This window comes from Cyrtonyx montezumae, unplaced genomic scaffold, assembly GCF_038088225.1.
Source record: "Cyrtonyx montezumae isolate F1298 unplaced genomic scaffold, pur_monq_1.0 scaffold_16, whole genome shotgun sequence".
NCBI classification, from domain to species: Eukaryota; Metazoa; Chordata; class Aves; order Galliformes; family Odontophoridae; genus Cyrtonyx; species Cyrtonyx montezumae.
The window spans coordinates 724,303-743,056 of record NW_027071892.1 but is presented as its reverse complement, the minus strand read 5'-3'; the positions used below and the strand labels follow the sequence as shown (position 1 = coordinate 743,056).

At 39.1% G+C, this 18,754-nt stretch overlaps 2 protein-coding genes across 4 annotated transcripts in view; one reads left to right on the top strand and one right to left on the bottom strand.

Moving 5' to 3' along the window:
• Positions 1 to 6,135, bottom strand: part of PDILT (protein disulfide isomerase like, testis expressed) — a 25,060-nt gene extending 18,925 nt beyond the window's left edge. The window contains exon 1 of the mRNA XM_065732283.1: positions 5,910 to 6,135. Coding sequence (XP_065588355.1) covers positions 5,910 to 6,108 — 199 coding nt within the window. The 5' untranslated portion in view covers positions 6,109 to 6,135. The remainder of the gene's footprint in view (positions 1 to 5,909) is intronic.
• LOC136046030 (acyl-coenzyme A synthetase ACSM4, mitochondrial-like) lies at positions 2,631 to 18,754 on the top strand. Of its 3 annotated transcripts, none has more exons than XM_065732275.1 (14): positions 2,631 to 2,819; positions 8,886 to 9,151; positions 9,402 to 9,612; positions 10,588 to 10,795; positions 11,628 to 11,771; positions 12,784 to 12,940; positions 13,983 to 14,062; positions 14,800 to 14,917; positions 15,425 to 15,505; positions 15,827 to 15,928; positions 16,812 to 16,939; positions 17,076 to 17,175; positions 17,803 to 17,922; positions 18,532 to 18,754. In XM_065732275.1, exons 2-14 carry the CDS (start codon positions 8,951 to 8,953, stop codon positions 18,616 to 18,618), a joined length of 1,737 nt encoding a protein of 578 aa, XP_065588347.1. In that variant the 5' UTR covers positions 2,631 to 2,819; positions 8,886 to 8,950; the 3' UTR covers positions 18,619 to 18,754. The 3 variants fall into 3 exon arrangements, with proteins under 3 accessions (XP_065588347.1, XP_065588346.1, XP_065588348.1); XM_065732274.1 differs by having other exon boundaries at positions 14,794 to 14,917; XM_065732276.1 differs by lacking the exons at positions 17,803 to 17,922; positions 18,532 to 18,754 and having other exon boundaries at positions 14,794 to 14,917; positions 16,812 to 16,972; positions 17,006 to 17,181.

The window sequence follows — 18,754 nt, the reverse complement described above, 5'->3', positions numbered from 1 at the left end:
ACCACAATTTCCTTTATTTTAAGAACTGCTATAAGAATTCCTTCCTATAAAGGTCAGGATGAACTGATGTAATATATACCCTCATTCCCCAAAAGAGAAAGTGCTGTGTGTGCGAGGTTTGCCATATTTTCAATTTCCTGAGCTAAGTCTACATATTTGAGGATTTAAGTGCACTTCTTGTATTTTATCTGTCTCATATGTCAGCAACTCAAATTTTGGGTTTTGATTTCTGTAAACAGAGAACTAGGTTAATGTTGAAATCATACACACATTGAAAGCAAAGCCTGACAAACTGGAAGGCAATACAGACTTGTAATTGGAGTGTCAAAAATGCTGGTTTTTCTATCCCAAGACACTAGCATTCTTGTTCTGTGCAGTAGGAAACATTTTGTGAGGAACCAGACCTGCTTTCCTGGCGAATTTACCATATTGCTGTATAAAGATTAAGACAGGTTATCATCACAGAGCAATCCCTGTACTAGAGAGAATATCAGAGTATGTTTTACCTAAAGCCATGTCAAATGGGTATGTCAAAAGTGAGAAGAGGGCCAGAAATTTTGTACTTCGAACACATGGATAACCTGAGTGAACAATTACTTTGTTTCATAGAGCCATGTAGTGAGCTACTTTATATTGCAATCTGAGCAGAGATACTTTTTGCTGACACGTGCTTTTAATGACCCTAGAGCTTTCTTTAAGTGACTATACATGAAAGTAGGATGAGTTCCTCTTTTCTTTAGTTAATTGCTGATGACCATCAACTTCATTGGTAGTCTATACTGATGTCTGGTGAATGCTGCAGACACTGCAAATATGCCTGTTGAAATGCTAAATACTGATTTCCTAGCTGTTAGTTTCTGATGCATTCAGAAATTCCCTTCAGGAGTCCTACTTTTCCTCTTTCCTGTGTAGTCTGCTTTTACAGTTTTCACTAAAGATATTTAATTTTTTGTGTAGAAGAATGGTTTTCTGTATAATATAGTATACTGGAAGCAAGAAAAGCAAGGTATTGATCTTGCTGCAAGTGCACATTTTCTTATGTGACCTTGAAAGTGTCCCCGTTCTATTGTACTGTGCAAAATACAGCCCATTATCTCCTGTGTTGACTTCTGTACTTTGAATTTGAGATAATTAAATGTTTGCAGTTTGCAGTTCAGATGAGGTCTTCTGCTATGCAAACACTGAAGGTTATTCTAGAGTTTGGATCTTTATACAGAATGTTCAATTAAAAAAAAAGCATGTATAAGGACATCTAGTTAAGGGATTGATGCTAATCAATGGGACTGCATCTGGCAACAAGAACATTATCTAGTAATTCTAGTGATGCTTGTACTTGGCTGGACATGCATTTCCACCATCCAGCTCATTTTTAAAAGCATATTTTGCACAAAAAAATAATTTGTCTGCTTCAAACAATTTACTCTTAAAGACTGAGACAGATTTCCAACAAAGCCTACATGAATGAGGCACTCACATCCCCCTCTCCTTCATGCTGCATTAGGTTCCTGTATGAAGCTTAGATATAAGATATACATGTTCTGGGAGTTTTTGAACTGTTCCCATTCTCTGCTGTAATGAGCAGATTTCTGCATTGCTAGAATCAGCTCCTAGCACTCCTAGTGAGTGTGCTTTGGGTTAGGGTTTGGCTTTATGAGTGAGATGATACACAGATTTAAAATCAGTCATGTTTCTTCCTCTGCATGGAAGTCTCCCTTCTCATGTATACACAATCAGCAGTTTTTCATTTGTTTCAGAAATGTCACCTGCTTTAATGCCTTAGGAAGGTGATAATCTTTAAGAGGCACCCTATTTTACCTATTAAATATCATTATCTCAGCACTGATTGACAGTCCCAGGCTGCAGGAATCCTACAGCTGATCTTGTGGATCACTGCATGCACAGATCTGCTAGGAAAGGTAAATATCTCTTTTTTGTTCCTTTTTTTATATATATAAGTGGAAATAAGCTTGGAGAACAAAGTAGCAGTGCAGTGTACAAATGCAGCACTTGTGCACTGGAACATGGAGAAATGCTGAGATTTTAGCCTGGAGAAGAGAAGTTTGTGGGGACTAAGGTAATACATGACTTAAAATGGTCACAGTTGATAGCTGTTAGCAGTAGTATTTGGAGTGTTTGTGTTTATAACTGGACATATTTTATCCTCACTGTGGTGCTTAACTTTTGTTGAAGTGCTTGGGATTTTTGTTAATTATCATGTTTTTGAGGATAAAACTTAAAAGCAACAGTACTCTGAGTGAATTGCAGTGAATAAGCATCTGAATGATACTTAGATCAGTTTAACGCTAATGGCAATGCTGCAGACTGTAGCAGAATGAGGACCCGCTCATGTGAACTTTGAAACTGAGTGCTCTTAGCACAACCAGGACACAGTTCAGATAAGCGAATGGGCATAATGCCATGTGCTGCTCACGCTATTTTCAGACATTGCTCTCTGTTCTATCATAAAAAAGCAAATTGAAGCTAGCTGGACTCTGCCCTTCCCCAACTCCTTTGTGCTGTCCCTTCAGTTACTTTATTGTTGCAGAAAGCAGTCAGGATGAAGAAAGAAGAATGCTGGATTTCTGGATCATCACTTTGATTCCATGATGGGAATTTGCCAAGTGTACTTCACTCAGTTATTAGGGTACTGACACTGCATGGCAGAAAATCAGCAGATGCTTTCATATTCAGTCTTGCCTGAAGGAAGACAAAGCTGTGACACAGTGAGAGTAGAACTGGAGGGGGCACCAGGAGGGCCTGGGAGTCACTGGGCAGAAGACGTCAAAGCAGGCCTTTCCTCACTGAATATTCCACCACTGGTAAGTAGATAATATTATACATCAGGGAAAGGGTTGAGGTTTTCTCAGTACAAATACACTTAAGGTAGATCCTACAGCACTAAATCTAAATTTGAAGCATACACTTTTCTCCTTCTTGGTACAAGTCCGCTTTCTAGGGTGTATAGGATTCCTTTGCATTCTCTCACTGCCCTGCCATGATTGAGAAAGAGTTGAGAAGAAGAATCTCAGGATTTCTAAAACTAATTCCTACCAGCCCCACAAATTCCCTATGTGGGAATATTTTTCTGTCTCTCGTTATCACAGTTACCAAAGTAGTTCCATGTTTACATCATTCACTTAGCCTATTTTAAGGAGTAGGGCATAAAAAATTATTTACTGGCTCTCTGTTCAAGTGAATATGTGATTTTTATCCTTCTCATTTCATGGCAAAGCAAATTCTAGCAAATGATCCAGGTGGTTCAGCACTGCGGGCTCAGGTTTCCCAAACCCTGGGCCAGTGCTGCAAGGCAGGATGCATTTTCACTGCTTTGAAGACTAGTGACATTGTCTCCAAAGAGATCTGCTGAGATTGAGGCTGGAAACTCACAGGTTATGTGTCTTGACTGAGGAACTTGTCAGCCTGAATGATTTCATAACTCACTGTAGAGGTCATTCTAGTTTGTAGGAAGATAGGCTTTCATGGGTTTTCAGTAAGCCTTCGGACAGATACAGTAACCTTGACGCCAAACCAGAATGCACTGAATCTCATTGGTCAAGATGTGGTAGGGGAACAGTGCTCTCTCTCTGACTTTTTCTAAAGGAGCAGAGTGCAAGCATATGGTGCTTTCATTCTCTGGTTCTGAAGAAATCCATTTGTGGAAGTGGTGGAGTATCAGACGGAGGGCCAAAACTTCTCTGAATTAGGAGGAGGAGATCTTAGTTTAGGTCTCCTACATCTTGTGAGTGTCCAAGTCTCTTCTGAACAGTTGTCTCATTTTCTCTCATTTTTCATGGAACTTTTGCATGTCTTCTTCCCATTTGTTATTAGGTTGAAATCCTGAAATGTGTTGCAGAACTTAGGTTATGATAAGCTCAGTCAGTAGTAATGGGGCTTGGTACAAACTCCTCCCAGACTTGGACATTTAGGTTCAGTGCTTTGAATCAACTCTTGAAAAGCTTGAGGATAGAGCTTGAAAAATGGTTTTCTGATACACTGTTTTTTCACCAAAATATCACGTCTTCAGACAGAACCAAAGCAACTCACGTTTGCAGGGTGAATTTGTCAAATAGCTTTAAATCCTCAACAAATAATAAGTATATGTATGTATTCTTGCTAAATTTCAACATTTCAAACATGTCATTTGAATGTTTAATTTTAAAATAAATTTCTGAAGTGATTGCTCCCAAAGTTTAAGAAATATGTTAGGTTTTGTAAAAGTTTCAGAATTAATAAAATGTTTAGCGTGACTCAAAGTAATTTTTAGTTTCATTGATTCACCACATCCACTTCCACAAAGTTAGGATATTGCTTTAACTTCAAATAAATATTCCTTATTCAGTATAGATTTTGGGTTTGCATCTTATGTCTAATGCATACCTGCCTTCAGATAAAAGACAGTTTGCAAAGTGTGCAGCTTAGGGCTGAGCTGGTGTGTGTGTCTTGAGCTCAGTGAGTGCATGACTGATAGCAAGGTGAAGCAAGGTCAAGCTCAGGGAACAGAGACAAAGCTTTTGTTGTCTTACACAAATTGAAAAATCTGTTTTCCATAATCATTAGACACTCCCACAGTAAACTTATCTCAGAAAAAGTTCCTAACTTAATTAGTATCTTCCCGTGTTTGGTTGGTTGAACTGTCTCTACTTGGATATTTACAGTATTTTTATTTACACTGCTGTCACATATAGGACTCCTTTATCTCTGCTGTAACTTCTCTACTTGCAACAGTCATAACGCATAGTGTTTAATATGAAATATGCTGTGTCTCCACGCATTATTTCCATCCTTCTGTAGGCTAAATGATCATTTCTGGTCCAACAAAGCACTATGCACAAGGTATGCAGCTGTGGAATTGTAAGCTCATCTGTTAAATTCAATGTGAATGTCAGTGATGATCGGGAGGAGTGGGATGAGCACTGCTCCATGGGACTGGTCTCCCTGATCGGTCATATGAAGCAAGCTAGAAAAACACACTGGAAAGACCAATGCTATCTGTAGGGCTTCTGCAAACCGACTGTGAATGAGTTTTGCTGCATGGCACTTTTTAACTCCTACACCCCATTATGGCCTCTATGAGCTTACTGGGGCCACTGGCAATGAAACTCAGTAGGACCTTCTGAACATGAAATAGCATTCACAGGTTTGCAGGTATGAACTGTAACACGCAACCCCTTGGAGAAGTTTTGCTCTGGCAGTAAGAGTTTGTGCTACCAGCAAGCTGTTCAAATAACTATTCCAAGTGGAGGGGGAAGTTACATAATGCCTGAGCTTTTAGGTGGGTGTAATCACAAGACTCTTATTTTTTTTGCTTTTGCTTTTGTGATTTACGTTTTATAATGCCAGACCTTCTAACTCACAAAATTAGTTGCTCACTATGAAGAATGAACAGAAACATAATAGAAAAACCACAAGCCTACCTCCACCTAATCAAGCACTGATTTCAGGGAAAGAGCCTTGCAGACCTATATAATGCAATTACAGACACTAAAATAACATATAGAACAATTCCCTGAAGCCCAAACACGGAGGAGAGATGCCATCTGGCATAAATTTTGTACATAGATGAAAATATAAGAGAGGAAACCCGTATGTGATCTTTGAACACGTAGAGTTTCATCACTGTGAAACACACTTGCAAGATTAGGCAGTAGAAGCAGAGAATGCAAAGTAAGAGCCATGCATATGTAAATCTATCTTAGTATCAGTATCGGTTTTACGGAGCAGGCTGGTGTACAAATATTCCAAAAAGGAATCAGTGATTGTAGTCATTGTCAGAATTAGATACACGGTAGACATAGAACAAGGACTACTGGAGGACAAAGCAGCAGTAGAACAGGCATACCTTCGTGCTCCAGCATCAGCTGTGCTCTGCAGAGCTGCCAGGATAAGAGACAGACAAAGCTGATACTCACAGAACTCCACCAGCAGGTACTTCGTTTCCTTCAGTGCTCTGTCAAAATTGCTCTTTTTCAGCAAGAGTACACTGTTCTCCTTTTTTATTTTGGGCAGTTTGGATTTCCTTATCTTTCTTTCATTTGGGCTTATGCCTTCTATAGCCAGGAAACCTGAGAGAAATAACAATGGCAGGAAGAGAAAATGATGCATCTTCATCTTGCCCTACCTTTATTTGGTGACCAAAAATAAAGAAGCACTAAACAGCAGTATTTGCTGCTCAGAGAGCTGCTGTTTTATCAGCCAAATTTAGAGGTTGATAAGGTTGTTACATTTACCATGAGTGGAGCCAAATGTACCTTTCCACTGGAAGGTTAATGTAAGTACTTCCCCATCTCTAGCAGTGCTTGGAAAAACAATTTCTGCATAGATAATAGGTTTACAATTGCTGTAAGTAATAAGAACCCTGGAGAGAAAGTGGGAGAGCACAGGAGGGAAACATGCCCACAAAAGTGTAAGTCAGTTTGACAACCTGCTCTTGTGACCATTACCCAGCACAAAGATACAGACAGGACAGTAAGTGAGGCAACTAGAATCATGGGATCATAGAACTAAAGAATGGCTTGGCTTGGAGAGGATCTCAAAGCTCATCTAGTTCCAACTGCCAGTCATGGGCAGGGTTGCTGAGCACTAGATCAAATCGCGCAGGGTTCTGTCCAACTTGGCCTTGAACAATTCCAGGAATAGGGCATCCATAGCCCCTCTGGGCAACCTGTTCCAGCACCTATGAAAAGTAGATGATAATTGTTCCTCTGGTTGATACCTGTTTATTGTGCTTGCGAAGCTACATCCTGCAGTCTGATTCAGGGTATACTCTGCTGAAGTGCCATATTGTACCTCAAGAAAGATACCTACTTTGTAGGTTAAATCAGAGCTATTTGCCATTGATTCTCAGCTATAGAATGATTTCATGCAATGTGAACAGCTTGTTACCCAGTTCATTAGCTAATATCTGTATAGTAACAGAAGGCCCCAAACATTTCCTTTCAACCTATGGATAAGCCTTCAAATGTGTTTGTGAACTCTGACACCAAAATGTTTGCCAGCCTCTAATGGTGGCAGGAACACCTATGATCCTTAAACCTTGTTGAAATTTGTTGCCCAGAGCATACATCCAAAGCTCTCTGGAGGGCTGATCAATCTAGAGGGCGAGGACAGAGATGACTTGAGGATGGATCAGTCCAGTTCAGTACAACCTAACAGTGACTACACATTCATAGGCATAGTGTATACATATTCATCCAATTTCCAAGAAATCGGTTGCATACACATTGAATGTTCCCACCTTCTGAGCATGTGTCCTAGAATGTGGGGAGGGTCTCTGGGCACATCTGGTGGTATCCTTGAAAAACTGTGGGGGTTGCATTGTGTTGCAACAGCAACTCATCTTCATGGGACTGTCCCATTGAGTTGCACCGGGCAACTCCACTTATCTTCACTGGACCCTCCATTGTGTTGTAAAGAGCAACCCATCATTGTATTGTCCTTCTCTTCATGGGACTGCACAGTCCTTGCCCGACCCCCCCCACCCCTCCCCCCATTGAGTTGCAAACAGCTCTACTTGTCTTCACTTACCTTTTTTCCTAAAGTTACTTGTATGTGAAAGCTATGAGGCCTAGTTTAAATAAGTCTATACAAGTCTCCTTGATTCAACGAGATGTAAGTGTAACTTTATTATTTCATGCTCTTAAACAAAAGGATGAAAAATTTAGTATCTGGAGGGTACTCCTCAAAAGTTGTTGGTGATCCTGATCATGTTTGATGATCCTGATTATGGTTGTTGGGCTAGTCTTCATTGTTTAGGGTTGACAGATTGCTTCAGTTTAGGTTGTTTTCATACCTGGTTTGAGGAAGGCTTGGTTTCAAGTAAACTCTTCCTTGTAAATCTCAAAAGCTTTAAGTTGTACTGCACCTTGAGAAGAGTCTGATTAGCACTTATACAGGGTGATTAATGAAATCCGAGATCTGTATATTCAGGCTGTTTTCAAGATAAGATCACACATACAGACACAGCATTCAGGTTCTAAAGGGAAGGGAAAAAATAAAGGAAGATAGAGTCTCCTGTTTGACTTTGTGGTTGTTTTCATAACAGAGAAAACATCTGTTATTCATCTCTTTTCCAAAGCTGTCTTCCAATGAGTGTAAAAACCATCTTTCAGAATGTAAAACGTGGATGTTATTCGTGTCAAAAGACACAATGTCAAGGATGCTGATACAATAACTGTAAACTAGCATTAACCATAATAGGCAGACACAATCGCTTAAAGGAGTAAAATTTCCTTATAAGACATGGGAGGATAAACTGAGAACAGAACTCTATCTGCATTTCAAACACAAAACCTTGCAAGATGGAGCCGGGAGTGCACATTCCTCAAACCAAGGGGTGGCAGAGATAAGCATCTCAAACACAAACCTTTCAAGGCCGAGCCCAGAGGGATGAATCAGAGGGCACTGAGGAAGACAAACAGACTTCATCCCGAAGACCACCTGAAGGAATGTGCGACCTCCTAGCGACTAGCCACGCAAGCGTAGAAGAATAAAATGATTAACCGAAAGGGGGGGACTTCAGGGAATTTAAAATAAGATACTGTATAAAAGAAAAGGGAACCATCTTCTTGGTGTGTGTTGTTGGTGGAGCGGAGACTCCCCGGCCAGCGCTGCTTGCTTATTGCCTTTCACCTTTTGATTTAATAAAATATTCCAAAAACTCCTATTGGACTCTGAGCATTTATGACAAGAATAACAGAGGGAAAGGAACTAGACCTGTTTGAAATGAACATACCCTGTTATAAGATACCCAAGCCTAAGTCTCCCAGAGCACAGGTGGGATGACAAAGATATGGGATTCATTCATGAGCTGAAAAAATAGAGAACAAAGATAGAAAAAAAAAAGAAAAAAAATTGGTTGTTTCTTAACAGAATTTCTTTCATTGCAGATGTCTGATCCCTGTAAGTGTTTATCTGGATTTTTTTCCCATTGCCTGATAGATCTTTGTTTATCATGAGAACATTTATGATATCCCGGATGACTCGCTACTTGCAGATTCTGAGGTTGCCATTCAGATTATTCCATGGATGTAACAGGCTTCCTTCATCTCAGATTATTTCATATTATGACTCTGTAAACCGGTGTGAAAAGGAACTACCCAAATATTTCAACTTTGCAAGTGATGTCTTGGATGAGTGGATGCAACTGGAAAAGGTAGTGATTTTCTTCTATTTTATAGGCATTGAAAAAAATACCAGACAATAAGGAACAATTTTCATGATGGTTGCTGAGTAATAGTGGCTGGAAATCACAATGCATTATTTTCTTTTCTTTGTCAGAAATGTGGGCATCACTCCACGGGATTGATTACCAAAGATCTGTGTAGTCTGGAGTTATTTTGGATAGAAACTAAATGTTTTAAGGTTTGTCATCATATTGAATATGTTCTGTTGCTATGTTCTAGGATGGAAGACGACCAGCAAATCCAGCTTTCTGGTGGGTAAATGATGAAGGGGAGGAGGTGAAGTGGAGCTTTGAAGAGTTGGGATTTCTGTCCAGAAAAACAGCTAACATACTTTCTGAGGCATGTGGTTTGCAGAGAGGAGATAAAGTTCTGGCAGTTCTGCCTCGTGTCCCTGAATGGTGGCTATTGAGTATAGCCTGCATCCGGACAGGTAAGTCATCTTATTGATGTCTTCGAAACAGAAAGAATGTAGAAAATAAATAGATGTGAAAAAATTACATTGTCAATCTAAAAAAAAAGGGGGGGGGGAGAGGGGAGAAGTAAGCGGGAATTAGCTGTTCTTTTCTGTATAATTCTTCTCTTATACAGAAGGAAAGCTGGCAGCATTTACACAGGAACCTAAATAACACCATAAACTAGTTGCTTAACAGACCTGGTTGAAATAAATGCCGTCCTTACTTGAAGCCAATGGAGGCCAAATGGTTACAATCTGAGGCCAGATTTGACCAAACATACTATCAGCATGGACAGTTCTAATGCAGTAATCTAACAGTGATACTAAATAATTCAGTGCAGTATTTTTCTGCTCTGCTGTTATTTCCACAGATTCTTCAGAAGAATTTTACCCATCACCTTTTCAGTCTGCATGAAAATAAATCCATGATAGAATAATTCAGCATCAACAGGCACTTTTGTATTGTTTGCTCTGGGATTGTTGCAGGTTGCAAATGGTATCAAGTGTCAGGGAACTCAATTCTAAGTTTTTTTCTGTATTATGACATGGGAATATCATTCAGTATCCCAGTTCTTCAGTTTCCCAATTGAAAAATTTGGTAGACACCTCTGAATCTGCAACAAGACTGAAATCAATCATATGTGTTCAGACTATTGAAATTCTTGGGAAAAGGATGTATAGAAATCCAGGGAATTCTTTTTTTTCCTGAAAATTTGATAACATTCACATTCTGCTCATTATCCAAACTCACATTTGTTCATGCTACAAAATTAATCGAAGCTGGACAGCGATGTTGACTGAAGTAATGTGTATGAGCTACCTGAACTTGATCTATTGAGTTCTGTATAATGTCAGAGATATTAATTCCTTATTAAAAAGAACAGTCATGTTGTATAAACATCATAAAGACAACTGGACTATTTTCCAGCTTGTTGTGTTGCTTTTTTGCAGGAATTGTCTTTATTCCAGGAACATGCCAATTAACAGTCAAAGATATTTTATACCGACTCCAGGCTTCAAAGGCCAAGTGCATCATTACCAATGATACCCTGGCACCTGCTGTGGAATCCATCTTGCCTGGCTGCCAGTTTCTGAAAGCCAAACTAATTGTAGCCAAAGGGAGGAGAGATGGGTGGTTGAACCTCAAAGAACTCTTTGCGTGAGTATTCAGTTGTTTTAGCATCACTCCTGTGAAAGGAAACTGTCAGTCAGGTAACTTTGCTACATTTTGAAATTCCAAAATACAGATGACTTATGTTTTTCCAACCCTCTACCAACTCACTTTTATCACTGTATTAAGTGATCAAATCCCTCCAACACACCTTTTGGGATCTGGAATCAGGTCTTTGAGCTGCTCCTTACACAACAGCTTGGAAACAGAGACCTTTTTAGAAGCTTACAACTGTGACCACAACACCAGCACACAGAGTACTAAACTTGAAGCCATGTTGTGCTTGTCTACTAGATCCCAGCCTTATGGCTCTTGAATTCAGCAATAATGCAGCCATTGCCAGTTCTTGTTGCCCAGCTGATACAGCATCAGCTATTTCTTCCCTTGACTATCTTGACAGTCCGGACAGTCTGGATAGCATCTTGAACTTAAGTAGTACAATGTGTGTCTAAAAGTTCCTAATCTGCCATCATTACATGCATATGGCTTCCACTGACTTCAGAGTGGGAGATGGTATGCACTGAGGCAGAAATTGGTTTTGCAGCTACCTGCTGTTCCACAGAAAGTGCTGTAAAAATAGATGTAGGCAGTCACTGGAATAGGCTTTAGGTAAAAATTATTGTGAAAGTTATGTTATATGGAACAGAAATGTGATTATCAAAACGTGTCTCTAACTCTTATGTGTACCATCTGATGCAACTATTTATTCTGTGAGATCATATATCTCAGAGCCAACTGTTTTCCTATTTAACTTCTAAATCTTAAAAAATAAAGTGGAAAATATATGTGTAGTAGCCATCATATACTATTTCTTCTGAAGGGTGACATCTGCTGACCACAAATGCATTAAGACAAGAAATGAAGACCCAATGCTCATCTATTTTACTAGTGGAAGTACAGGCCCTCCAAAAATGGTGCTGCAGTCCCACAGCAGTTACGGCATCGGATTTGCCACCAGTAGCAGGTATTGTTCCTAGATGCTTTCAGTGTCATGATTAAGAGACATAATCACAGAATGACAGGAGCAGGAAGGGACTTCAGGAGATCATCTAGTCAAGCCCTCTCTGCTAAAGCAGTTCCCTCCAGCAGGTTGCACAGGAAAGAATCCAGTTGGGTTTTGAATATCTCCACAGGAGACTCCATCACCTCTCCAGACTGCTTGCTCCAGGATTCAGTTACCCTCACAGAAAAAATTATTCTTTTTTAAAATACAATAGTAAAAACTGCAATAAATGTAGGCATTACACATTAAATGTAGGATCTTGTTTCTTCCTCCTCTTTCTTCTCTCAGGGTGAAACAGTGGTTAATAAAATTTTTTTGTAGTCTCAGTTGAAAACATCAGCCACAGTGTTTTATTACTTACAGGGCTGATTGCAGAGGAGCAGTCAGGAGAGTGTCCTTATAGCAAAATCAGATAGAGCTGAGTTCTTCAGAATTATAAAAATCTCCCTTGAGAACCAAAAGCCCTTGGATCATAACATCTGAAAAGTCACAGATCACTTGGATCTAGTTTGACAATTATTTACCTTCACTTGTAGTTACCAAGAAGGGAGAAATTCTGTGAAAACCAAAAGACATATGTTCTTTGGCATTCTCTGTTGAAAGATGAGAGTGTGGAGTCAATAGAACTAACTTTGTTATTTTCCTAGATAAGTAACCTGTGATTTAGCTGATATCTCTGATGAGAAGGCCTACTCAAATGACCAATTTTTTTGTTTGAATCCAATTGTACAACACATTCCAAGGCTGCTCAGCAGTAAAACAGACACTAGAAATGTTAAACAGGAGGAAATTAATGGAAACAAGAGAATGTTTCATATCTCAAATTCCTACAAACTTTCTAAAGAGCCCTAATTGCTGACACCATATCTTCTAACGGAAGCCTCCTGTCCTTTCCTTTAATTGTGCTGTGACTTGTCCCTAAGTTGTCTTTCACATTATGTGAAACATTTATTTTTCCCCTCTGCTTTATCAGGCACTGGATGAACTTGACTCCATCAGATATAATGTGGAATACCTCTGATACTGGCTGGGTGAAAGCAGCTTGGAGCAGTATTTTTGCACCATGGATCAGTGGATCTTGTGTTTTTGTTCACAGTATGCCACAGTTTAAACCAACAGTCATTGCAAAAGTAAGCATAACATTTCATGCTGTGAGCTTTATTTCCAGCTGTCATAGGTGAAACAAACTGGATTCCAGAGCATACCTACTCAGCTTTCTTCAGCAGCAGGCATGGTACTTCCCACACTCCAGCAATTATCTCTCTTTATTGTGCACAGTAAGAAGGAGAAGCAAGTGTTTTCCCTTCTTGTTAGGCTACAGGGTGGAGGAGATATGGTGAAAGACATAGAAGGGAATTAACTCAAGATCTCTGCTGTTCTGTCCCATGCTTAGCCTAAAGTGAAATTTGAATATGGGCTTCTGGGCACTTTGAGAGAAGGGTGGGCACTAGTCAGTAATCAGAGTAGAGTAAGTACCTGAACTGGATTTCTGCTATTCTGAACTTTCTCCTCACCATTAGCCTCTTTCCTAGACAGGAGATACAGACTGCTCTGAGAGTAAACTTGTAAAAGCTTCTTCCCAGTTCACTACTGTCACTTAACTCTAGGACAGGGAAGCAGAAAATAATCTTACATGGAACTACTAGGTGCTCTCAGTAGTCATTTATTTATGAATTATTTTTATTGGACAGAAAGCATTGTATTTTTTCCCTTAACAGTGGCAATGACTGGTACAACCACTCTATGCTCAGGATATCTCATTCATTCAAATTTTTTCTTGTGTTAAACATATCGCATTTTTATGTGTTTGATTTTGCAAACATTTTAGCACAGAAGTCACAGAATCATAGAATTGCCAAGGTTGGAAAAGACCTCCAAGTTCATCCAGTCCTACTATCCACCTACCACCAATATTTCCTCACTAAACCATGTCCCTGAGTACCATGTTTCTACCTCCAGGGACAGTGAATCCAACACCTCCCTAGGCAGCTCATTCCAGCACCTGACCACTCATTCAGAGAATAAATTTTGCCTAATATCCAACCTGAACCTCTCCTGGCACAACTTCAGGTCATTCCTTATAGTCACGTTAATATCTCAAGATATTTACAAGGTCAGAGCCATCACTACATTTTCTTTTCAACAAAATCACTTTCTGTTTTTTTTTCCTAGACTCTCTCAAGATACCCTATTACCACCTTTTGCACTGTCCCCACTGCCTACCGCATGCTTGTCCAACATGATGTGAGCAGGTACTGCACATTGTGTTGTAGGGGTAGCAGGTGCTAGGATATAATGCTGTGACAGCAGTGGCTGTTTAGTTATTTATGTTAGGTTTTGGTTGTTGTTGTCCCTTTTTTATTTTTTATTTTTTCTATTAAAGGAAAGCTAATTAGCAATAATTTGCTCTCAGAAGAGAAGGCTGTGTTTGAAATGAGGGGAATAAGTATAAGTACCTTAGACTGTTCAGGGTCCCTGGACCCTGGAATCTCTGAAAAAAGTGCACAGAGGAAATAGATTAAAATGATTAGATATAAATTAGGTATATCTTTTTTAAAGTGTCACTTCCTCCAAACATCTGGCTCACAATTAAATTTAAGTCAAGGAGGATTTCATACAGCACTGGATCAAGGAGCTGCTGGAGTACAGTGAAGCCGCTCCTGTATCCTTGAGAACAAAGAGAATATTTAGAGGACTTTGACATGCTGATAGTTATTTGGCAGTTGTTCCCACTGGTCTGTTACACTGTAAAATATTTGAGCTTATGAGAAATACAATGAGAGTAAACCCCTCAGTGATAACATGAGCAATCTAGGAGTCCAATCAAAGATAATGTGACAGAAGTATTATAGTCATTTGCAGTCTAGCTTGTGAAGTTTTAGGCATACTTCCTTTGAAAGTTGAGGCACATGCCCCAGGTAAGACCATTCAACTGCTATTTTCAAAAATTAAGAGAACTATTTTACTTGCTATTCTTCTCAAGCTACAGATTCATGACTCTGAAACACTGTCTGTCTGGAGGAGAACCACTCAATCCTGAAGTGATGAAGAAGTGGAAAATCCAAACAGGGCTGGATATCTATGAAGGCTATGGCCAGACTGAAACAGTATGTTTGTATTAATTCCTGCAGTATGCCATCTTAAAGGTAACAATATCTAAGGCACAGTGTGCTTTGATAAATCAGCAGCAAGGTGAGAATCATTTAAATGAACTTTTTAAAAGAAGCTCCCTGCAAAATAACTTGTAGTAGATCAGTTTATATCCCTGTTGAATAAAACAAAGCCACTAAGAATCAGATTTCATGCATTCTCTCCACTTAACCTTGAGATGGTTCCAAATTAATTGTCCCATTATTGAAATAAGATAAGAGATGTCTCTGCTCTTTTGTCTCTGCAAGCATGCAAATTTAAGTGTTAACAAAAGAATCCACTGTCTCAGTCTGAGCACAAGCAACCTCTTTCCACACTGCTGACCCTTCCTTGATGTGATGGAGAACCATAGTGCTTTAGTCCTGATTCAGTCATGAGGAGGTGTCAGGCCTAATACAAGCCCATAATAACATCTATAAAATATTGCACAAATATAAATATCTATCTATTTATCTATTATACAGGTAACAATATGTGCCAATATGAAAGGAATGAAAATTAAACCTGGCTCTTTGGGAAAAGCTGTTCCACCTTATGATGTGCGGGTATGTTGATACACTACATCTGAGCTCATCTGTAGTTGTGGGTACGTGTGTTAAGAGAATGCTGTGTTCCTGTGCATCATTCACTTGTTACGTCACAGATATTTCATTAAGTTAATCAAATCAGTAACGATATATCCCTTTGGGCACTGTATTTAGGCACTGGAATAGGTCCCCCAGGGCAGTGATCATGGCCCCAAGCTGCCTGTGTTCAAGAAGCATTTGGACAACACTCAGTCATTGTGAGCCAGGAGTTGGACGTGATGATCCTTGAAAGTCTCCTACACCTCAGGGTATTCTGTGATTCTGTCATTCTTCCTGTAGATCATAGATGACCATGGGACTGTTCTGCCTGAAGGAGAAGAAGGCAACATTGCTATCCAAGTTCAACCTGCACGACCCTTCTGCATGTTCTCTGAGTACTTGGTAGGTTTGAGTTGGTCTGCCTGCTGTGCCTCCCAAGAAGCTCAAGAGAAACCCAGGGCAAAGTTATTCACTGAGAAGCAGAATTTCAGCCAGCATCTTCACAGGGTCTCTCCAGGTGACTTGAGAGCTTTGTGCCTGATCAGTACATCTGATCAAGAACAGACATGCAGAGTATAACTGCAACTTGCAGCATGAAGCAGAAGTACCTTGTTCCACACCTGTACCTGACCATGGTACATTTTCTGCTGCATTTGGGCCATCACATTGAATAAGCTTTGAGAAACCTATCTATATGCTGCTTCTTCTGAATCGACATGATATTTGAAGCATCCCCAAACAACAACTCCCAGAAATTAACTGCGGGATTAAAAACATCTTATTTTAGTTTGGTAATATTGCTTTAATTTTACACAAGTTTTCTGTTGTTAAGCTGTTTTTGTTGTTGTTTTATTTTGTTTTTCTTGTATAATCTGCACCCAATAAATCAGTGTAGTTAATGAAGTTTTTCCTGTGGGTCATCTCATTTTGCTTTCACCTTGGAAGCACAGGGGTTAAAAGTTTCTATTGAAAGGTCATTGTAGAGTTGCCCTGCAAGAAAAATAATAAAAGCATTTATCTGAAGTGAGCGGATTATGCATTTTAGCAAGATACTGTGATAAATAAGCATTTTGATGGAGCACACCTTTGTACCCTAGAACATAAATCCATGAATATACAAATATTCTTTTCTGCTTCTTACACACTTAGAGTGAAAGACTGATAATTAAAATGATTCTTCTTTTTTTTAAACCCAACTCATGAAATAGTATTAAACATACTACTGTGAAAATTGCTTAAGAAATATCTTGATCACATTCTTTCTTTTATTACTGCTTGTTGTCAGGATAATCCAGAGAAAACTGCTGCCTGCATGACTGGAAACTTTTATGTCACTGGGGACAGAGGAATTATGGACGAAGAAGGATATGTTTGGTTTGTTGGAAGATCTGATGATATAATTAATTCTTCTGGGTAAGTCATTTGCTTTTAGATTCCATTGTTTGACTGTTAGCGAAGTGTTTTATCAAAAAATTTGACCTGAAAAAAACTAGCGAAATGACAAGCTTGCTGTGGTTGTTGTGTAGTCATATTTGTATTTTTCTCCTAGGTATCGTATTGGTCCATTCGAAGTCGAAAGTGCATTAATACAACACCCAGCAGTCTCAGAGTCAGCTGTTGTCAGCAGCCCTGATCCAATCCGAGGGGAGGTAAAATATATATATATATGGAAATAAATATATTTAATATATTTTATTCTAAGCATCTAGTTCTCTGCATGTACTGAACTTCCCTTGACTGAAATCATTTAAGATTTTGAAATTAAAATAGGTTAAAAGATTGAAAACTTAATAGATCTCAGAATTTCAGCATTTCCCTCATAACAAGGTTTTATTTAAATAACAGATTTATTGTGGCATCTTTTTTTCTGAGAAATAGTATTTGAGATTTAATTCCTTTTGTTTCGTCACCAAGCACATGGTGGCAGTGATAATCAGAAAGGGTTTTTTTAGTTCTGTTGTTTCAGTATAGCAACAAGTCTTTGAGACCTGAGATGAAATTTTCAGCAGCTTTCTACTTTCTACTCCAAAATCTTTTGGAGAGTTTAGTAGTGTATAAAGTGAAGAAGAAAAACATGAAAGGAAAATAAAACAAAACATTCCCGTGCTTTAATATATGTAATTCATTACAGCTGTTTTTGTAATAAATGCCAAGGACAGGGGAGATTAAAAAAAAACCTCAATATTTCACATTTTTGTATTTTGGTCTTCAGTTTTAGCAGTCCTTTTATTACCACATCTAGAAGTTAACATAGTCCTTTCACTTTTGTGGCACAGGTAGTCAAAGCCTTCATTGTTTTGGCTCCCGCTTTCATATCACATGACCCAGAAAAACTAACTCATGATCTTCAACAACATGTCAAAAAGGTGACTGCTCCTTACAAGTACCCAAGAAAGGTAAGTACACAATAAGAGTCAGGTCTAATTATGTCAGAAACTGAACTGTTTTTGTCCTGCTCCTGTTTCTTTTTCACTGCTTTCTGACAAACTCTTCCAGCATAGGTAACATGAAAATAAATTTGAGAACGTGTTGCAGCTGTAAGCTTGGATTTGCTGTTATTCCTAGTGGAAAAAAAAAAAGGGGGGGAGGGAGGAGGGAGGAAATGGTAATACCAAAGACCAGTTCCTGAAATATCAGGGATTTCACAGCAACACAAATGAACAAGGCATTCTGTTCTTATCAGTTCCTCTCCTGAGCTCTGTTCAGACTCAGCCAAAACAAAGCAGAAATTTCTGCTAGCATCAGAGTATCTGGAGAACACCTATGATTCTCTTTCCTAATAGTTGAAGCACACTTCTCTCCAGGATCATTATACTTGCCCTTGCAAGTTAAGTATGGCCAGTGTAGTCTTGCTGAGTCATGCAGCAAGGAATTTCGCCATCCTAGCCCCAAGCTGTGCAGCTTTCCAGATTGTTACCCTCACCATAATGTTACTGTGTATTTTCTTGCCTCTCAGAGATAAATTAGAAGGTGTTTTGCTAAAACAAGCATTTTTTGTCATTCAGGTGGAGTTTGTTCAGACACTACCAAAGACAGCTACTGGAAAAGTCCAGAGAAAGATTCTAAGAAATAAAGAGTGGGGAAGAGGATAACACTGTATGAGAATGGAGGAGAGAATATTTCCATTATCCACAGCAGCCATTGCACAGTGTTTGGACTTGCCATGTTATCATGAACCAGAGCACTAAGAGAATGTATGGAAGAAAAAGCTATGGGGAGCAAAAATGG

What these genes read in the sequence shown, in the direction of transcription:
- LOC136046030 (XM_065732274.1), top strand. Translation starts at nt 8,951, where the DNA reads ATGAGAACATTTATGATATCCCGGATGACTCGCTACTTGCAGATTCTG. An exon ending in GCATGTTCTCTGAGTACTTG is followed by an intron (nt 15,929 to 16,811) that starts GTAGGTTTGAGT and finishes GCTTGTTGTCAG; the next exon opens with GATAATCCAGAGAAAACTGC. An exon ending in GATATAATTAATTCTTCTGG is followed by an intron (nt 16,940 to 17,075) that starts GTAAGTCATTTG and finishes TTTTTCTCCTAG; the next exon opens with GTATCGTATTGGTCCATTCG.